The 19,411-nt window shown below is 49.7% G+C and overlaps 1 protein-coding gene across 1 annotated transcript in view; it reads right to left on the bottom strand.

Moving 5' to 3' along the window:
- The window catches only part of LOC118695118 (uncharacterized), a 32,973-nt gene that overhangs the window by 650 nt on the left and 12,912 nt on the right, over positions 1 to 19,411 (bottom strand). Inside the window, exons 19-57 of the mRNA XM_054517473.1 lie at positions 19,044 to 19,198; positions 18,713 to 18,823; positions 18,065 to 18,206; positions 17,783 to 17,877; positions 17,164 to 17,316; positions 16,833 to 16,943; positions 16,186 to 16,324; positions 15,618 to 16,009; positions 15,011 to 15,163; positions 14,680 to 14,790; positions 14,032 to 14,173; positions 13,763 to 13,854; positions 13,133 to 13,285; positions 12,802 to 12,912; positions 12,155 to 12,293; positions 11,551 to 11,969; positions 10,944 to 11,096; positions 10,613 to 10,723; positions 9,965 to 10,106; positions 9,696 to 9,787; positions 9,071 to 9,223; positions 8,741 to 8,851; positions 8,094 to 8,232; positions 7,562 to 7,908; positions 6,955 to 7,107; positions 6,621 to 6,731; positions 5,974 to 6,115; positions 5,705 to 5,796; positions 5,074 to 5,226; positions 4,743 to 4,853; positions 4,096 to 4,234; positions 3,564 to 3,910; positions 2,958 to 3,110; positions 2,627 to 2,737; positions 1,979 to 2,120; positions 1,710 to 1,801; positions 1,080 to 1,232; positions 749 to 859; positions 102 to 240 (exon numbers count right to left, since the gene is read on the bottom strand). Coding sequence (XP_054373448.1) covers positions 102 to 240; positions 749 to 859; positions 1,080 to 1,232; positions 1,710 to 1,801; positions 1,979 to 2,120; positions 2,627 to 2,737; positions 2,958 to 3,110; positions 3,564 to 3,910; positions 4,096 to 4,234; positions 4,743 to 4,853; positions 5,074 to 5,226; positions 5,705 to 5,796; positions 5,974 to 6,115; positions 6,621 to 6,731; positions 6,955 to 7,107; positions 7,562 to 7,908; positions 8,094 to 8,232; positions 8,741 to 8,851; positions 9,071 to 9,223; positions 9,696 to 9,787; positions 9,965 to 10,106; positions 10,613 to 10,723; positions 10,944 to 11,096; positions 11,551 to 11,969; positions 12,155 to 12,293; positions 12,802 to 12,912; positions 13,133 to 13,285; positions 13,763 to 13,854; positions 14,032 to 14,173; positions 14,680 to 14,790; positions 15,011 to 15,163; positions 15,618 to 16,009; positions 16,186 to 16,324; positions 16,833 to 16,943; positions 17,164 to 17,316; positions 17,783 to 17,877; positions 18,065 to 18,206; positions 18,713 to 18,823; positions 19,044 to 19,198 — 6,015 coding nt within the window. The remainder of the gene's footprint in view (positions 1 to 101; positions 241 to 748; positions 860 to 1,079; positions 1,233 to 1,709; positions 1,802 to 1,978; positions 2,121 to 2,626; positions 2,738 to 2,957; positions 3,111 to 3,563; positions 3,911 to 4,095; positions 4,235 to 4,742; positions 4,854 to 5,073; positions 5,227 to 5,704; positions 5,797 to 5,973; positions 6,116 to 6,620; positions 6,732 to 6,954; positions 7,108 to 7,561; positions 7,909 to 8,093; positions 8,233 to 8,740; positions 8,852 to 9,070; positions 9,224 to 9,695; positions 9,788 to 9,964; positions 10,107 to 10,612; positions 10,724 to 10,943; positions 11,097 to 11,550; positions 11,970 to 12,154; positions 12,294 to 12,801; positions 12,913 to 13,132; positions 13,286 to 13,762; positions 13,855 to 14,031; positions 14,174 to 14,679; positions 14,791 to 15,010; positions 15,164 to 15,617; positions 16,010 to 16,185; positions 16,325 to 16,832; positions 16,944 to 17,163; positions 17,317 to 17,782; positions 17,878 to 18,064; positions 18,207 to 18,712; positions 18,824 to 19,043; positions 19,199 to 19,411) is intronic.

Below are 19,411 nucleotides of genomic sequence, written 5' to 3'. Positions count from 1 at the left end.
GGTTTTGAGGTGGAAGAGCAGCATCTGTGCCTGAGTCATCCCGCCCCAAGGGAAAATAAGGCCAGGTGAGTAACACTCAGAATTGCCATGCTTGCACTCACTGGTAACTTGGGTAGCCATGTAGGTGGTGACTCCGCTGCACATAGCCGCAATCTCTGTTCCATAGGAGTAGAGGTTGTTGACCAGTCCATTGGTGACAAAGGTGATCTTGGTGTGTCTTCCAAAAACGCCAATCAGGTTCTATACATCAAAAAACAGCAGTCAGCAAGCTCATTGCTGGCACCTGGTTCCTGCTAGGCCTATTGCTAGCTCTAGGAGGACGACTCTGGACTTGTGTTTGATTCCCAAGTGCCTTCAGGGACATCTTTTAATCCCCTGGGGGGCCTGTGGGACCACTAGCAAGCCTTGAAGGTAGCTTCAAAGGCAGAGCTTGTTCTACAGCAGTCAAGGTCTAGGGAACTTGAGGGGAAGGGGCAGCACAACAAAAGCCCTGAGTGGCACTACAGAGAACAGATGTGCCCAGAAAATTGCACAGCTCATCATCCTCTGGGTAAGTGGGGAGGGATTAATGCTGCCCCTTTCTTTTGGCAAACCATTCCTACAAAAAATTACTAATCAGCATTGCTGTTCAGTGGAAGGAAAGTCTGACACTAGTGCCTACTTGATCTTCTCCAGAAAGAAGAAGCACATGAAGAAATGGCACAATGATCTCTGGGGCCAGGAACCTGCTGCTCCTTTGGAACCTTACCCTGCTCTCTTGTGCCAGGCGGGCCAGGTTATCAAAGCGGGGCATCTCGCTTCTGTTCATGATGGAAATGTAGCAGGCGTTCTGTTGTGTGACTTTGGTTGCAATGACACCCTGTAAGAGAAAAGTCTTCAGCACTCACAATTCAGTTTCATCCAAGTATTAATGTTGGGATAAATTGAACATGGAAATCTTAACAAGTACTGAGTGTTAGTACCACAAACTGTGGACCCCAAACATTCAGAATACAGGAGCAATCGCCATCCCTGGGCCAGCTGTACCAGCAGCCAGACTCCATGGATGCTTTTGAAGGAGCCCCCTCCCTGCCACTCACCGTGTTGTAGTTCCAGATGGTTTTCCAGGACCCGCTGATGTTCCTTTGCTCAATGACGGCCACACGCCATTGCCTGTTGATGGTCACAATCTGGGAGTGGCCACCAATGATGACCTGAGTGTTGTTGAAGATGCCGCTGGGAATCTGCTGAGTCTGAGAAGCCAAGGGAAAGCAGAAGTTTTGCCTTTGAAGGAAGACAGTGATGTCCCCACATTTTCTGAAAAATCCCTGCTGCAATACAAGAAGTGGTCCCTCCCTTGTGCGTGCCTGCCCGGCACTTAATTTTTTCAATGGATCCAGAATCAAGGCCCTGCCAGTGGGCAGAGGCCACAAGAATTCTTCCTATGAATTCAGTGAATCATTGCTGCATTTGACAGCTGCCATCTACTGCCTTCAGCGGTTGATGCATGCTAAAACATCGGCCAGAGGAAATCCAAACTCGATGGCTTGCTTGGAAACCACTGCTCACCCATTGCCCTTTAAAGGCGTCTGAACCTTGAAGCAGGAAGCTCTCAATCAGGAGATGCCCGGCAGGAAGGGCATCAGGGTTGGCTTTGGGCAGCTGCTCAGGTTCCCCCCCATTTGGTTCAAGAAAGCCAAGGGCTAAGGTTTGCTCACCGGGAAATTGACACTGCCATTGCTATTGCAGTACTTCAGCTCTACAACTCTCAGCACATCGAGGGTAATGCATGATCCCAGAGTCACCTGGGGTCCTTGGAAAGCTGCAAAAGAAAAGACAAAGCCCCATGAGCTGATGCCTAAGATCATGGCTGACATGCTGCAGGGGCGGTTTCTTTGGGTTTTGAGGTGGAAGAGCAGCATCTGTGCCTGAGTCATCACGCCCCAAGGGAAAATAAGGCCAGGTCAGTAACACTCAGAATTGCCATGCTTGCACTCACTGGTAACTTCGTAAGCCATGTAGGTGGTGACTCCGCTGCACATAGCCGTGATGTCTATTCCATAGGAGTTGAGGTTGCTGACCAATCCACTGGTGACAAAGGTGATCCTCTTGTTGGGTCTTCCAAAACCTCCGATCAGGTTCTAAACATCAAAAACCAGCAGTCAGCAAGCTCAGGGCAGAGAGGTGGCTCCTGCTAGGCAGTTCCTCTGCAATGATGACTCAGGGCTGGGTCTTTGATACCCAACTGCTTTTTAGGAGGCCTTTTAATCCCCTGGAGGGGCCTGTGGGGCCACCATCAAGCCTTGAAGGCAGCCTCAAGGGCAGAGCTCATTCTAAGAGAGTCAAGGTGAATGGAACTTGAGGGGAAATGGCAGTGCAAGGAATGCCTTTAAGGGCTTCACAAAGAACGAGTTTGCTCAGCAAGCTGCACAGCTCAGCATCCTCTGGGTAAGTGGGGGAGGGAATAATGCAGCCCCTTTCATTTGGAAAAGCATTCCTACAACATAGTTCTAATCAGCATTTCTTTTGAGAGAAAGGAAACTCTGCCAAAAGGCACAACCAGATCCTGCCCACAAAGAAGCAGAACATGAAGAAATGGCACAATGATTTCCAGGGCCAGGCACCATCTGCTCCTTTGGAACCTTACCCTGCTCTCTTGTGCCAGGTGGGCCAGGTTATCAAAGCGGGGCATCTCGCTTCTGTTCATGATGGAAATGTAGCAGGCGTTTTGTTGCGGGACTTTGGTTGCAATGACACCCTGTAAAAGAAAAGTATTCAGCACTCACAATTCAGTTTCATCCAAGTATTAATCTTTGCATAAATTCAGCATGGAAATCCTAACAAGTACTGAGTGTTAGTACCCCAAATTGTGGACTCCAAACATTCAGAATAAAGGAACAGTCGCCATCCCTGGGCCAGCTGTACCAGCAGCCAGACTCCTTGGATGCTTTTGAAGGAGCCCCCTCCCTGCCACTCACCGTGTTGTAGTTCCAGATGGTTTTCCAGGACCCGCTGAAGCTCCTTTGCTCAATGACTGCCACACGCCATTGCCTGTTGATGGTCACAATTTGGGAGTGGCCACCGATGATGACCTGAGTGTTGTTGAAGATGCCGCTGGGAATCTGCTGAGGCTAAATAGCCAAGGGAAAAAAAGATATTTTGCATTTGAAGGAAGACAGTGATGTCACCAAAGCTTCCAAGAAAATCCTTGCTACAGTGGAAGAAGTGCTGGCCCTCAGGTAATGCCCATGGCTTCCCTCAGTCTTTTCTAAAGGACCAGAATCAAAGTGGTGGCAGTGGGCTGAGGCCCTAAGAATTCTTTTCATGGATTCAGTGAATCATTGCTGCATCTGCAGCTGGCTTCTGCTGCTTTTAGAGTTTGATTCCTGCTAGAGCACTGGCCCGAGGAAATCCAAGCTCAAGGGCTTGGATGGAAAGCTCTGCTCTCTCATTGCTCTCTTTCAGCATCTGTGCCCTCTCAAAAGAGGAGCTGCCTGAAACGAAGGGCATCAGGGTTGGCTTTGGGCAGCAGCTCAGGATCCCCCCATTTGGTTCAAGAAATCTAAGGGCTAAGGATTTCTCACCGGGAAATTGCCATTCCAGTTGCCATTGCCGTTCCAGTTGCCGTTCCACTGGTTGTTCCAGTTGCCGTTCCACTGGTTGTTCCAGTTGTTGTTCCAGTTGCCGTTCCACTGGTTGTTCCAGTTGTTGTTCCAGTTGCCGTTCCAGTTGTTGTTCCAGTTGCCATTCCACTGGTTGTTCCAGTTGTTGTTCCAGTTGTTGTTCCAGTTGCCATTCCACTGGTTGTTCCACTGGTTGTTCCACTGGTTGTTCCACTGGTTGTTCCAGTTGCCATTGCTATTGCAGTACTTCAGCTCTACAACTCTCAGCACATCGAGGGTAATGCATGATCCCAGAGTCACCTGGGGTCCTTGGAAAGCTGCAAAAGAAAAGACAAAACCCCATGAGCTGATGTCTTAGACCTTGGCTGACGTTCCTCACGGGGGTTTCTTTGGGTTTTGAGGTGGAAGAGCAGCATCTGTGCCTGAGTCATCCCGCCCCAAGGGAAAATAAGGCCAGGTGAGTAACACTCAGAATTGCCATGCTTGCACTCACTGGTAACTTGGGTAGCCATGTAGGTGGTGACTCCGCTGCACATAGCCGCAATCTCTGTTCCATAGGAGTAGAGGTTGTTGACCAGTCCATTGGTGACAAAGGTGATCTTGGTGTGTCTTCCAAAAACGCCAATCAGGTTCTATACATCAAAAAACAGCAGTCAGCAAGCTCATTGCTGGCACCTGGTTCCTGCTAGGCCTATTGCTAGCTCTAGGAGGACGACTCTGGACTTGTGTTTGATTCCCAAGTGCCTTCAGGGACATCTTTTAATCCCCTGGGGGGCCTGTGGGACCACTAGCAAGCCTTGAAGGTAGCTTCAAAGGCAGAGCTTGTTCTACAGCAGTCAAGGTCTAGGGAACTTGAGGGGAAGGGGCAGCACAACAAAAGCCCTGAGTGGCACTACAGAGAACAGATGTGCCCAGAAAATTGCACAGCTCATCATCCTCTGGGTAAGTGGGGAGGGATTAATGCTGCCCCTTTCTTTTGGCAAACCATTCCTACAAAAAATTACTAATCAGCATTGCTGTTCAGTGGAAGGAAAGTCTGACACTAGTGCCTACTTGATCTTCTCCAGAAAGAAGAAGCACATGAAGAAATGGCACAATGATCTCTGGGGCCAGGAACCTGCTGCTCCTTTGGAACCTTACCCTGCTCTCTTGTGCCAGGCGGGCCAGGTTATCAAAGCGGGGCATCTCGCTTCTGTTCATGATGGAAATGTAGCAGGCGTTCTGTTGTGTGACTTTGGTTGCAATGACACCCTGTAAAAGAAAAGTCTTCAGCACTCACAATTCAGTTTCATCCAAGTATTAATGTTGGGATAAATTCAGCATGGAAGTCCTAACAAGTACTGAGTGTTAGTACCACAAACTGTGGACCCCAAACATTTAGAATAAAGGAACAGTCGCCATCCCTGGGCCAGCTGTGCCAGCAGCCAGACTCCTTGGATGCTTTTGAAGGAGCCCCCTCCCTGCCACTCACCGTGTTGTAGTTCCAGATGGTTTTCCAGGACCCGCTGATGTTCCTTTGCTCAATGACGGCCACACGCCATTGCCTGTTGATGGTCACAATCTGGGAGTGGCCTCCAATGATGACCTGAGTGTTGTTGAAGATGCCGCTGGGAATCTGCTGAGTCTGAGAAGCCAAGGGAAAGCAGAAGTTTTGCCTTTGAAGGAAGACAGTGATGTCCCCACATTTTCTGAAAAATCCCTGCTGCAATACAAGAAGTGGTGCCTCCCTGGTGCGTGCCTGCCCAGCACTCAGTTTTTTCCAACGGACCCAGAATCAAGGCCCTGTCAGTAGGGAGAGGCCACAGGAATTCTTTCTATTAATTCAGTGAATCATTGCTGCATTTGACAGCTGCCATCTACTGCCTTCAGCGGTTGATGCATGCTAAAACATCGGCCAGAGGAAATCCAAACTCGATGGCTTGCTTGGAAACCACTGCTCACCCATTGCCCTTTAAAGGCGTCTGAACCTTGAAGCAGGAAGCTCTCAATCAGGAGATGCCCGGCAGGAAGGGCATCAGGGTTGGCTTTGGGCAGCTGCTCAGGTTCCCCCCCATTTGGTTCAAGAAAGCCAAGGGCTAAGGTTTGCTCACCGGGAAATTGACACTGCCATTGCTATTGCAGTACTTCAGCTCCACAACTCTCAGCACATCGAGGGTAATGCATGATCCCAGAGTCACCTGGGGTCCTTGGAAAGCTGCAAAAGAAAAGAGAAAACCCCATGAGCTGATGCCTAAGATCATGGCTGACATTCTGCAGGGGGGGTTTCTTTGGGTTTTGAGGTGGAAGAGCAGCATCTGTGCCTGAGTCATCAGGCCCCAAGGGAAAATAAGGCCAGGTCAGTAACACTCAGAATTGCCATGCTTGCACTCACTGGTAACTTCGTAAGCCATGTAGGTGGTGACTCCGCTGCACATAGCCGTGATGTCTATTCCATAGGAGTTGAGGTTGCTGACCAATCCACTGGTGACAAAGGTGATCCTCTTGTTGGGTCTTCCAAAACCACCGATCAGGTTCTAAACATCAAAAACCAGCAGTCAGCAAGCTCAGGGCAGAGAGGTGGCTCCTGCTAGGCAGTTCCTCTGCAATGATGACTCAGGGCTGGGTCTTTGATACCCAACTGCTTTTTAGGAGGCCTTTTAATCCCCTGGAGGGGCCTGTGGGACCACCATCAAGCCTTGAAGGCAGCTCAAGGGCAGAGCTCATTCTAAGAGAGTCAAGGTGAATGGAACTTGAGGGGAAATGGCAGTGCAAGGAATGCCTTTAAGGGCTTCACAAAGAACGAGTTTGCTCAGCAAGCTGCACAGCTCAGCATCCTCTGGGTAAGTGGGGGAGGGAATAATGCAGCCCCTTTCATTTGGAAAAGCATTCCTACAACATAGTTCTAATCAGCATTTCTTTTGAGAGAAAGGAAACTCTGCCAAAAGGCACAACCAGATCCTGCCCACAAAGAAGCAGAACATGAAGAAATGGCACAATGATTTCCAGGGCCAGGCACCATCTGCTCCTTTGGAACCTTACCCTGCTCTCTTGTGCCAGGTGGGCCAGGTTATCAAAGCGGGGCATCTCGCTTCTGTTCATGATGGAAATGTAGCAGGCGTTTTGTTGCGGGACTTTGGTTGCAATGACACCCTGTAAAAGAAAACGTATTCAGCACTCACAATTCAGTTTCATCCAAGTATTAATCTTTGCATAAATTCAGCAGTGGAAGTCCTAACAAGTACTGAGTGTTCAGTACCCCACATTGTGGACTCCAAACTTTCAGAATAAAGGAGCAGTCGCCACCCCTGGGCCAGCTGTACCAGCAGCCAGACTCCTTGGATGCTTTTGAAGGAGCCCCCTCCCTGCCACTCACCGTGTTGTAGTTCCAGATGGTTTTCCAGGACCCGCTGAAGCTCCTTTGCTCAATGACTGCCACACGCCATTGCCTGTTGATGGTCACAATTTGGGAGTGGCCACCGATGATGACCTGAGTGTTGTTGAAGATGCCGCTGGGAATCTGCTGAGACTAAATAGCCAAGGGAAAAAAAGATATTTTGCATTTGAAGGAAGACAGTGATGTCACCAAAGCTTCCAAAAAAATCCTTGCTACAGTGGAAGAAGTGCTGGCCCTCAGGTAATGCCCATGGCTTCCCTCAGTCTTTTCTAAAGGACCCAGAATCAAAGTGGTGGCAGTGGGCTGAGGCCCTAAGAATTCTTCTCATGGATTCAATGAATCATTGCTGCATCTGCAGCTGGCTTCTGCTGCTTTTAGAGTTTGATTCCTGCTAGAGCACTGGCCCGAGGAAATCCAAGCTCAAGGGCTTGGATGGAAAGCTCTGCTCTCTCATTGCTCTCTTTCAGCATCTGCGCCCTCTCAAAAGAGGAGCTGCCTGAAACGAAGGGCATCAGGGTTGGCTTTGGGCAGCAGCTCAGGATCCCCCCATTTGGTTCAAGAAATCTAAGGGCTAGGGTTTTCTCACCGGGAAATTGCCATTCCAGTTGCCATTGCCGTTCCAGTTGCCGTTCCACTGGTTGTTCCAGTTGCCGTTCCACTGGTTGTTCCACTGGTTGTTCCAGTTGTTGTTCCAGTTGCCATTCCACTGGTTGTTCCAGTTGTTGTTCCAGTTGCCATTCCACTGGTTGTTCCAGTGGTTGTTCCAGTTGTTGTTCCAGTTGCCATTCCACTGGTTGTTCCACTGGTTGTTCCACCTGTTGTTCCACTGGTTGTTCCACTGGTTGTTCCAGTTGCCATTGCTATTGCAGTACTTCAGCTCTACGACTCTCAGCACATCGAGGGTAATGCATGATCCCAGAGTCACCTGGGGTCCTTGGAAAGCTGCAAAAGAAAAGACAAAACGCCATGAGCTGATGCCTTAGACCTTGGCTGACGTTCCTCACGGGGGTTTCTTTGGGTTTTGAGGTGGAAGAGCAGCATCTGTGCCTGAGTCATCCCGCCCCAAGGGAAAATAAGGCCAGGTGAGTAACACTCAGAATTGCCATGCTTGCACTCACTGGTAACTTGGGTAGCCATGTAGGTGGTGACTCCGCTGCACATAGCCGCAATCTCTGTTCCATAGGAGTAGAGGTTGTTGACCAGTCCATTGGTGACAAAGGTGATCTTGGTGTGTCTTCCAAAAACGCCAATCAGGTTCTATACATCAAAAAACAGCAGTCAGCAAGCTCATTGCTGGCACCTGGTTCCTGCTAGGCCTATTGCTAGCTCTAGGAGGACGACTCTGGACTTGTGTTTGATTCCCAAGTGCCTTCAGGGACATCTTTTAATCCCCTGGGGGGCCTGTGGGACCACTAGCAAGCCTTGAAGGTAGCTTCAAAGGCAGAGCTTGTTCTACAGCAGTCAAGGTCTAGGGAACTTGAGGGGAAGGGGCAGCACAACAAAAGCCCTGAGTGGCACTACAGAGAACAGATGTGCCCAGAAAATTGCACAGCTCATCATCCTCTGGGTAAGTGGGGAGGGATTAATGCTGCCCCTTTCTTTTGGCAAACCATTCCTACAAAAAATTACTAATCAGCATTGCTGTTCAGTGGAAGGAAAGTCTGACACTAGTGCCTACTTGATCTTCTCCAGAAAGAAGAAGCACATGAAGAAATGGCACAATGATCTCTGGGGCCAGGAACCTGCTGCTCCTTTGGAACCTTACCCTGCTCTCTTGTGCCAGGCGGGCCAGGTTATCAAAGCGGGGCATCTCGCTTCTGTTCATGATGGAAATGTAGCAGGCGTTCTGTTGTGTGACTTTGGTTGCAATGACACCCTGTAAAAGAAAAGTCTTCAGCACTCACATTTCATTTTCTTCCAAGTATTAATGCTGGGATAAATTCAGCATGGAAATCGTAACAGGTACTGAGTGTTAGTACCACAAACTGTGGACTCCAAACATTCAGAATAAAGGAACAGTCGCCATCCTGGGCCAGCTGTGCCAGCAGCCAGACTCCTTGGATGCTTTTGAAGGAGCCCCCTCCCTGCCACTCACCGTGTTGTAGTTCCAGATGGTTTTCCAGGACCCGCTGATGTTCCTTTGCTCAATGACGGCCACACGCCATTGCCTGTTGATGGTCACAATCTGGGAGTGGCCTCCAATGATGACCTGAGTGTTGTTGAAGATGCCGCTGGGAATCTGCTGAGTCTGAGAAGCCAAGGGAAAGCAGAAGTTTTGCCTTTGAAGGAAGACAGTGATGTCCCCACATTTTCTGAAAATCCCTGCTGCAATACAAGAAGTGGTGCCTCCCTGGTGCGTGCCTGCCCAGCACTCAGTTTTTTCCAACGGACCCAGAATCAAGGCCCTGTCAGTAGGGAGAGGCCACAGGAATTCTATTAATTCAGTGAATCATTGCTGCATTTGACAGCTGCCATCTACTGCCTTCAGCGGTTGATGCATGCTAAAACATCGGCCAGAGGAAATCCAAACTCGAGGGCTTGCTTGGAAACCACTGCTCACCCATTGCCCTTTAAAGGCATCTGAACCTTGAAGCAGGAAGCTCTCAATCAGGAGATGCCCGGCAGGAAGGGCATCAGGGTTGGCTTTGGGCAGCTGCTCAGGTTCCCCCCCATTTGGTTCAAGAAAGCCAAGGGCTAAGGTTGCTCACCGGGAAATTGACACTGCCATTGCTATTGCAGTACTTCAGCTCTACAACTCTCAGCACATCGAGGGTAATGCATGATCCCAGAGTCACCTGGGGTCCTTGGAAAGCTGCAAAAGAAAAGACAAAACCCCTTGAGCTGATGCCTAAGATCATGGCTGACATTCTGCAGGGGCGGTTTCTTTGGTTTTTGAGGTGGAAGAGCAGCATCTGTGCCTGAGTCATCACGCCCCAAGGGAAAATAAGGCCAGGTCAGTAACACTCAGAATTGCCATGCTTGCACTCACTGGTAACTTCGTAAGCCATGTAGGTGGTGACTCCGCTGCACATAGCCGTGATGTCTATTCCATAGGAGTTGAGGTTGCTGACCAATCCACTGGTGACAAAGGTGATCCTCTTGTTGGGTCCTCCAAAACCACCGATCAGGTTCTAAACATCAAAAACCAGCATTCAGCAAGCTCAGGGCAGAGTGGTGGCTCCTGCTAGGCAGTTCCTCTGCAATGATGACTCAGGGCTGGGTCTTTGATACCCAACTGCTTTTTAGGAGGCCTTTTAATCCCCTGGAGGGGCCTGTGGGACCACCATCATGCCTTGAAGGCAGCCTCAAGGGCAGAGCTCATTCTAAGAGAGTCAAGGTGAATGGAACTTGAGGGGAAATGGCAGCGCAAGGAATGCCTTTAAGGGCTTCACAAAGAACGAGTTTGCTCAGCAAGCTGCACAGCTCAGCATCCTCTGGGTAAGTGGGGGAGGGAATAATGCAGCCCCTTTCATTTGGAAAAGCATTCCTACAACATAGTTCTAATCAGCATTTCTTTTGAGAGAAAGGAAACTCTGCCAAAAGGCACAACCAGATCCTGCCCACAAAGACGCAGAACATGAAGAAATGGCACAATGATTTCCAGGGCCAGGCACCATCTGCTCCTTTGGAACCTTACCCTGCTCTCTTGTGCCAGGTGGGCCAGGTTATCAAAGCGGGGCATCTCGCTTCTTTTCATGATGGAAATGTAGCAGGCGTTCTGTTGCGGGACTTTGGTTGCAATGACACCCTGTAAAAGAAAACGATTAAGCAATCACAGTTCAGTTTCATCCAAGTATTAATGTTGGCATCAAATCGAGGTGGAAACCATAATTAATGCTGAGTTCCTCTGCCCCACATTGTGGACTCCAAATGTTCAGAATATAGGAGTAATCGCCACCCCTGGGCCAGCTGTACCAGCAGCCAGACTCCTTGGATGCTTTTGAAGGAGCCCCCTCCCTGCCACTCACCGTGTTGTAGTTCCAGATGGTTTTCCAGGACCCGCTGAAGCTCCTTTGCTCAATGACGGCCACACGCCATTGCCTGTTGATGGTCACAATTTGGGAGTGGCCACCGATGATGACCTGAGTGTTGTTGAAGATGCCGCTGGGAATCTGCTGAGACTAAATAGCCAAGGGAAAAAAAGATATTTTGCATTTGAAGGAAGACAGTGATGTCACCAAAGCTTCCCAGAAAATCCTTGCTACAGTGGAAGAAGTGCTGGCCCTCAGGTAATGCCCATGGCTTCCCTCAGTCTTTTCTAAAGGACCCAGAATCAAAGTGGTGGCAGTGGGCTGAGGCCCTAAGAATTCTTCTCATGGATTCAGTGAATCATTGCTGCATCTGCAGCTGGCTTCTGCTGCTTTTAGAGTTTGATTCCTGCTAGAGCACTGGCCCGAGGAAATCCAAGCTCAAGGGCTTGAATGGAAAGCTCTGCTCTCTCATTGCTCTCTTTCAGCATCTGTGCCCTCTCAAAAGAGGAGCTGCCTGAAACGAAGGGCATCAGGGTTGGCTTTGGGCAGCAGCTCAGGATCCCCCCATTTGGTTCAAGAAATCTAAGGGCTAAGGTTTTCTCACCGGGAAATTGCCATTCCAGTTGCCATTGCCGTTCCAGTTGCCGTTCCACTGGTTGTTCCAGTTGCCGTTCCACTGGTTGTTCCAGTTGCCGTTCCACTGGTTGTTCCAGTTGCCATTCCACTGGTTGTTCCAGTTGTTGTTCCAGTTGCCATTCCACTGGTTGTTCCAGTTGTTGTTCCAGTTGCCATTCCACTGGTTGTTCCAGTTGTTGTTCCAGTTGCCATTCCACTCGTTGGTCCAGTTGTTGTTCCAGTTGCCATTCCACTGGTTGTTCCACTGGTTGTTCCACTGGTTGTTCCACTGGTTGTTCCACTGGTTGTTCCACTGGTTGTTCCAGTTGCCATTGCTATTGCAGTACTTCAGCTCTACAACTCTCAGCACATCGAGGGTAATGCATGATCCCAGAGTCACCTGGGGTCCTTGGAAAGCTGCAAAAGAAAAGACAAAACCCCATGAGCTGATGCCTTAGACCTTGGCTGATGTTCCTCACGGGGGTTTCTTTGGGTTTTGAGGTGGAAGAGCAGCATCTGTGCCTGAGTCATCACGCCCCAAGGGAAAATAAGGCCAGGTGAGTAACACTCAGAATTGCCATGCTTGCACTCACTGGTAACTTGGGTAGCCATGTAGGTGGTGACTCCGCTGCACATAGCCGCAATCTCTGTTCCATAGGAGTAGAGGTTGTTGACCAGTCCATTGGTGACAAAGGTGATCTTGGTGTGTCTTCCAAAAACGCCAATCAGGTTCTATACATCAAAAAACAGCAGTCAGCAAGCTCATTGCTGGCACCTGGTTCCTGCTAGGCCTATTGCTAGCTCTAGGAGGAGGACTCTGGACTTGTGTTTGATTCCCAAGTGCCTTCAGGGACATCTTTTAATCCCCTGGGGGGCCTGTGGGACCACTAGCAAGCCTTGAAGGTAGCTTCAAAGGCAGAGCTTGTTCTACAGCAGTCAAGGTCTAGGGAACTTGAGGGGAAGGGGCAGCACAACAAAAGCCCTGAGGGGCACTACAGAGAACAGATGTGCCCAGAAAATTGCACAGCTCATCATCCTCTGGGTAAGTGGGGAGGGATTAATGCTGCCCCTTTCTTTTGGCAAACCATTCCTACAAAAAATTACTAATCAGCATTGCTGTTCAGTGGAAGGAAAGTCTGACACTAGTGCCTACTTGATCTTCTCCAGAAAGAAGAAGCACATGAAGAAATGGCACAATGATCTCTGGGGCCAGGAACCTGCTGCTCCTTTGGAACCTTACCCTGCTCTCTTGTGCCAGGCGGGCCAGGTTATCAAAGCGGGGCATCTCGCTTCTGTTCATGATGGAAATGTAGCAGGCGTTCTGTTGTGTGACTTTGGTTGCAATGACACCCTGTAAGAGAAAAGTCTTCAGCACTCACAATTCAGTTTCATCCAAGTATTAATCTTTGCATAAATTCAGCATGGAAGTCCTAACAAGTACTGAGTGTTAGTACCCCAAATTGTGGACTCCAAACATTCAGAATAAAGGAACAGTCGCCATCCCTGGGCCAGCTGTGCCAGCAGCCAGACTCCTTGGATGCTTTTGAAGGAGCCCCCTCCCTGCCACTCACCGTGTTGTAGTTCCAGATGGTTTTCCAGGACCCGCTGATGTTCCTTTGCTCAATGACGGCCACACGCCATTGCCTGTTGATGGTCACAATCTGGGAGTGGCCTCCAATGATGACCTGAGTGTTGTTGAAGATGCCGCTGGGAATCTGCTGAGTCTGAGAAGCCAAGGGAAAGCAGAAGTTTTGCCTTTGAAGGAAGACAGTGATGTCCCCACATTTTCTGAAAAATCCCTGCTGCAATACAAGAAGCGGTCCCTCCCTTGTGCGTGCCTGCCCAGCACTCAGTTTTTTCCAAAGGACCCAGAATCAAGGCCCTGTCAGTAGGGAGAGGCCACAGGAATTCTTTCTATTAATTCAGTGAATCATTGCTGCATTTGACAGCTGCCGTCTACTGCCTTCAGCGGTTGATGCATGCTAAAACATCGGCCAGAGGAAATCCAAACTCGAGGGCTTGCTTGGAAACCACTGCTCACCCATTGCCCTTTAAAGGCGTCTGAACCTTGAAGCAGGAAGCTCTCAATCAGGAGATGCCCGGCAGGAAGGGCATCAGGGTTGGCTTTGGGCAGCTGCTCAGGTTCCCCCCCATTTGGTTCAAGAAAGCCAAGGGCTAAGGTTGCTCACCGGGAAATTGACACTGCCATTGCTATTGCAGTACTTCAGCTCCACAACTCTCAGCACATCGAGGGTAATGCATGATCCCAGAGTCACCTGGGGTCCTTGGAAAGCTGCAAAAGAAAAGACAAAGCCCCATGAGCTGATGCCTAAGATCATGGCTGACATTCTGCAAGGGCGGTTTCTTTGGGTTTTGAGGTGGAAGAGCAGCATCTGTGCCTGAGTCATCACGCCCCAAGGGAAAATAAGGCCAGGTCAGTAACACTCAGAATTGCCATGCTTGCACTCACTGGTAACTTCGTAAGCCATGTAGGTGGTGACTCCGCTGCACATAGCCGTGATGTCTATTCCATAGGAGTTGAGGTTGCTGACCAATCCACTGGTGACAAAGGTGATCCTCTTGTTGGGTCTTCCAAAACCACTGATCAGGTTCTAAACATCAAAAACCAGCATTCAGCAAGCTCAGGGCAGAGTGGTGGCTCCTGCTAGGCAGTTCCTCTGCAATGATGACTCAGGGCTGGGTCTTTGATACCCAACTGCTTTTTAGGAGGCCTTTTAATCCCCTGGAGGGGCCTGTGGGACCACCATCAAGCCTTGAAGGCAGCCTCAAGGGCAGAGCTCATTCTAAGAGAGTCAAGGTGAATGGAACTTGAGGGGAAATGGCAGCGCAAGGAATGCCTTTAAGGGCTTCACAAAGAACGAGTTTGCTCAGCAAGCTGCACAGCACAGCATCCTCTGGGTTAGTGGGGGAGGGAATAATGCAGCCCCTTTCATTTGGAAAAGCATTCCTACAACATAGTTCTAATCAGCATTTCTTTTGAGAGAAAGGAAACTCTGCCAAAAGGCACAACCAGATCCTGCCCACAAAGAAGCAGAACATGAAGAAATGGCACAATGATTTCCAGGGCCAGGCACCATCTGCTCCTTTGGAACCTTACCCTGCTCTCTTGTGCCAGGTGGGCCAGGTTATCAAAGCGGGGCATCTCGCTTCTGTTCATGATGGAAATGTAGCAGGCGTTTTGTTGCGGGACTTTGGTTGCAATGACACCCTGTAAAAGAAAAGTATTCAGCACTCACAATTGAGTTTCATCCAAGTATTAATGTTGGCATCATATCGAGGTGGAAACCATAATTAATGCTGAGTTCCACTGCCCCACATTGTGGACTCCAAATGTTCAGAATACAGGAGCAATCGCCACCCCTGGGCCAGCTGTACCAGCAGCCAGACTCCTTGGATGCTTTTGAAGGAGCCCCCTCCCTGCCACTCACCGTGTTGTAGTTCCAGATGGTTTTCCAGGACCCGCTGAAGCTCCTTTGCTCAATGACGGCCACACGCCATTGCCTGTTGATGGTCACAATTTGGGAGTGGCCACCGATGATGACCTGAGTGTTGTTGAAGATGCCGCTGGGAATCTGCTGAGACTAAATAGCCAAGGGAAAAAAAGATATTTTGCATTTGAAGGAAGACAGTGATGTCACCAAAGCTTCCAAAAAAATCCTTGCTACAGTGGAAGAAGTGCTGGCCCTCAGGTAATGCCCATGGCTTCCCTCAGTCTTTTCTAAAGGACCCAGAATCAAAGTGGTGGCAGTGGGCTGAGGCCCTAAGAATTCTTCTCATGGATTCAGTGAATCATTGCTGCATCTGCAGCTGGCTTCTGCTGCTTTTAGAGTTTGATTCCTGCTAGAGCACTGGCCTGAGGAAATCCAAGCTCAAGGGCTTGAATGGAAAGCTCTGCTCTCTCATTGCTCTCTTTCAGCATCTGCGCCCTCTCAAAAGAGGAGCTGCCTGAAACGAAGGGCATCAGGGTTGGCTTTGGGCAGCAGCTCAGGATCCCCCCATTTGGTTCAAGAAATCTAAGGGCTAGGGTTTTCTCACCGGGAAATTGCCATTCCAGTTGCCATTGCCGTTCCAGTTGCCGTTCCACTGGTTGTTCCAGTTGCCATTCCACTGGTTGTTCCAGTTGCCATTCCACTGGTTGTTCCACTGGTTGTTCCAGTTGCCGTTCCACTGGTTGTTCCAGTTGCCATTCCACTGGTTGTTCCAGTTGTTGTTCCAGTTGCCATTCCACTGGTTGTTCCAGTTGTTGTTCCAGTTGCCATTCCACTGGTTGTTCCACTGGTTGTTCCACTGGTTGTTCCACTGGTTGTTCCACTGGTTGTTCCACTGGTTGTTCCAGTTGCCATTGCTATTGCAGTACTTCAGCTCTACAACTCTCAGCACATCGAGGGTAATGCATGATCCCAGAGTCACCTGGGGTCCTTGGAAAGCTGCAAAAGAAAAGACAAAACCCCATGAGCTGATGCCTTAGACCTTGGCTGATGTTCCTCACGGGGGTTTCTTTGGGTTTTGAGGTGGAAGAGCAGCATCTGTGCCTGAGTCATCACGCCCCAAGGGAAAATAAGGCCAGGTGAGTAACACTCAGAATTGCCATGCTTGCACTCACTGGTAACTTGGGTAGCCATGTAGGTGGTGACTCCGCTGCACATAGCCGCAATCTCTGTTCCATAGGAGTAGAGGTTGTTGACCAGTCCATTGGTGACAAAGGTGATCTTGGTGTGTCTTCCAAAAACGCCAATCAGGTTCTATACATCAAAAAACAGCAGTCAGCAAGCTCATTGCTGGCACCTGGTTCCTGCTAGGCCTATTGCTAGCTCTAGGAGGACGACTCTGGACTTGTGTTTGATTCCCAAGTGCCTTCAGGGACATCTTTTAATCCCCTGGGGGGCCTGTGGGACCACTAGCAAGCCTTGAAGGTAGCTTCAAAGGCAGAGCTTGTTCTACAGCAGTCAAGGTCTAGGGAACTTGAGGGGAAGGGGCAGCACAACAAAAGCCCTGAGGGGCACTACAGAGAACAGATGTGCCCAGAAAATTGCACAGCTCATCATCCTCTGGGTAAGTGGGGAGGGATTAATGCTGCCCCTTTCTTTTGGCAAACCATTCCTACAGAAAATTACTAATCAGCATTGCTGTTCAGTGGAAGGAAAGTCTGACACTAGTGCCTACTTGATCTTCTCCAGAAAGAAGAAGCACATGAAGAAATGGCACAATGATCTCTGGGGCCAGGAACCTGCTGCTCCTTTGGAACCTTACCCTGCTCTCTTGTGCCAGGCGGGCCAGGTTATCAAAGCGGGGCATCTCGCTTCTGTTCATGATGGAAATGTAGCAGGCGTTCTGTTGTGTGACTTTGGTTGCAATGACACCCTGTAAGAGAAAAGTCTTCAGCACTCACAATTCAGTTTCATCCAAGTATTAATCTTTGCATAAATTCAGCATGGAAGTCCTAACAAGTACTGAGTGTTAGTACCCCAAATTGTGGACTCCAAACATTCAGAATAAAGGAACAGTCGCCATCCCTGGGCCAGCTGTGCCTGCAGCCAGACTCCTTGGATGCTTTTGAAGGAGCCCCCTCCCTGCCACTCACCGTGTTGTAGTTCCAGATGGTTTTCCAGGACCCGCTGATGTTCCTTTGCTCAATGACGGCCACACGCCATTGCCTGTTGATGGTCACAATCTGGGAGTGGCCTCCAATGATGACCTGAGTGTTGTTGAAGATGCCGCTGGGAATCTGCTGAGTCTGAGAAGCCAAGGGAAAGCAGAAGTTTTGCCTTTGAAGGAAGACAGTGATGTCCCCACATTTTCTGAAAAATCCCTGCTGCAATACAAGAAGTGGTGCCTCCCTGGTGCGTGCCTGTCCAGCACTCAGTTTTTTCCAACGGACCCAGAATCAAGGCCCTGTCAGTAGGGAGAGGCCACAGGAATTCTTTCTATTAATTCAGTGAATCATTGCTGCATTTGACAGCTGCCGTCTACTGCCTTCAGCGGTTGATGCATGCTAAAACATCGGCCAGAGGAAATCCAAACTCGAGGGCTTGCTTGGAAACCACTGCTCACCCATTGCCCTTTAAAGGCCTCTGAACCTTGAAGCAGGAAGCTCTCAATCAGGAGATGCCCGGCAGGAAGGGCATCAGGGTTGGCTTTGGGCAGCTGCTCAGGTTCCCCCCCATTTGGTTCAAGAAAGCCAAGGGCTAAGGTTGGCTCACCGGGAAATTGACACTGCCATTGCTATTGCAGTACTTCAGCTCTACAACTCTCAGCACATCGAGGGTAATGCATGATCCCAGAGTCACCTGGGGTCCTTGGAAAGCTGCAAAAGAAAAGACAAAGCCCCATGAGCTGATGCCTAAGATCATGGCTGACATTCTGCAAGGGGCGGTTTCTTTGGTTTTTGAGGTGGAAGAGCAGCATCTGTGCCTGAGTCATCACGCCCCAAGGGAAAATAAGGCCAGGTCAGTAACACTCAGAATTGCCATGCTTGCACTCACTGGTAACTTCGTAAGCCATGTAGGTGGTGACTCCGCTGCACATAGCCGTGATGTCTATTCCATAGGAGTTGAGGTTGCTGACCAATCCACTGGTGACAAAGGTGATCCTCTTGTTGGGTCTTCCAAAACCACCGATCAGGTTCTAAACATCAAAAACCAGCAGTCAGCAAGCTCAGGGCAGAGAGGTGGCTCCTGCTAGGCAGTTCCTCTGCAATGATGACTCAGGGCTGGGTCTTTGATACCCAACTGCTTTTTAGGAGGCCTTTTAATCCCCTGGAGGGGCCTGTGGGACCACCATCATGCCTTGAAGGCAGCCTCAAGGGCAGAGCTCATTCTAAGAGAGTCAAGGTGAATGGAACTTGAGGGGAAATGGCAGCGCAAGGAATGCCTTTAAGGGCTTCACAAAGAACGAGTTTGCTCAGCAAGCTGCACAGCTCAGCATCCTCTGGGTAAGTGGGGGAGGGAATAATGCAGCCCCTTTCATTTGGAAAAGCATTCCTACAACATAGTTCTAATCAGCATTTCTTTTGAGAGAAAGGAAACTCTGCCAAAAGGCACAACCAGATCCTGCCCACAAAGACGCAGAACATGAAGAAATGGCACAATGATTTCCAGGGCCAGGCACCATCTGCTCCTTTGGAACCTTACCCTGCTCTCTTGTGCCAGGTGGGCCAGGTTATCAAAGCGGGGCATCTCGCTTCTGTTCATGATGGAAATGTAGCAGGCGTTCTGTTGCGGGACTTTGGTTGCAATGACACCCTGTAAAAGAAAAGGATTAAGAAATCACAGTTCAGTTTCATCCAAGTATTAATGTTGGCATCATATCGAGGTGGGAACCATAATTAATGCTGAGTTCCGCTGCCCCACATTGTGGACTCCAAATGTTCAGAATATAGGAGCAATTGCCACCCCTGGGCCAGCTGTACCAGCAGCCAGACTCCTTGGATGCTTTTGAAGGAGCCCCCTCCCTGCCACTCACCGTGTTGTAGTTCCAGATGGTTTTCCAGGACCCGCTGAAGCTCCTTTGCTCAATGACAGCCACACGCCATTGCCTGCTGATGGTCACAATTTGGGAGTGGCCACCGATGATGACCTGAGTGTTGTTGAAGATGCCGCTGGGAATCTGCTGAGACTAAATAGCCAAGGGAAAAAAAGATATTTTGCATTTGAAGGAAGACAGTGATGTCACCAAAGCTTCCCAGAAAAATCCTTGCTACAGTGGAAGAAGTGCTGGCCCTCAGGTAATGCCCATGGCTTCCCTCAGTCTTTTCTAAAGGAGCCAGAATCAAAGTGGTGGCAGTGGGCTGAGGCCCTAAGAATTCTTCTCATGGATTCAGTGAATCATTG

The sequence above is a fragment of the Molothrus ater genome, chromosome 28 (genome assembly GCF_012460135.2).
Source record: "Molothrus ater isolate BHLD 08-10-18 breed brown headed cowbird chromosome 28, BPBGC_Mater_1.1, whole genome shotgun sequence".
Taxonomy (NCBI): Eukaryota; Metazoa; Chordata; class Aves; order Passeriformes; family Icteridae; genus Molothrus; species Molothrus ater.
Note: the sequence above shows the minus strand (reverse complement) of the source record. Positions and strands in the feature narration are given on the sequence as shown.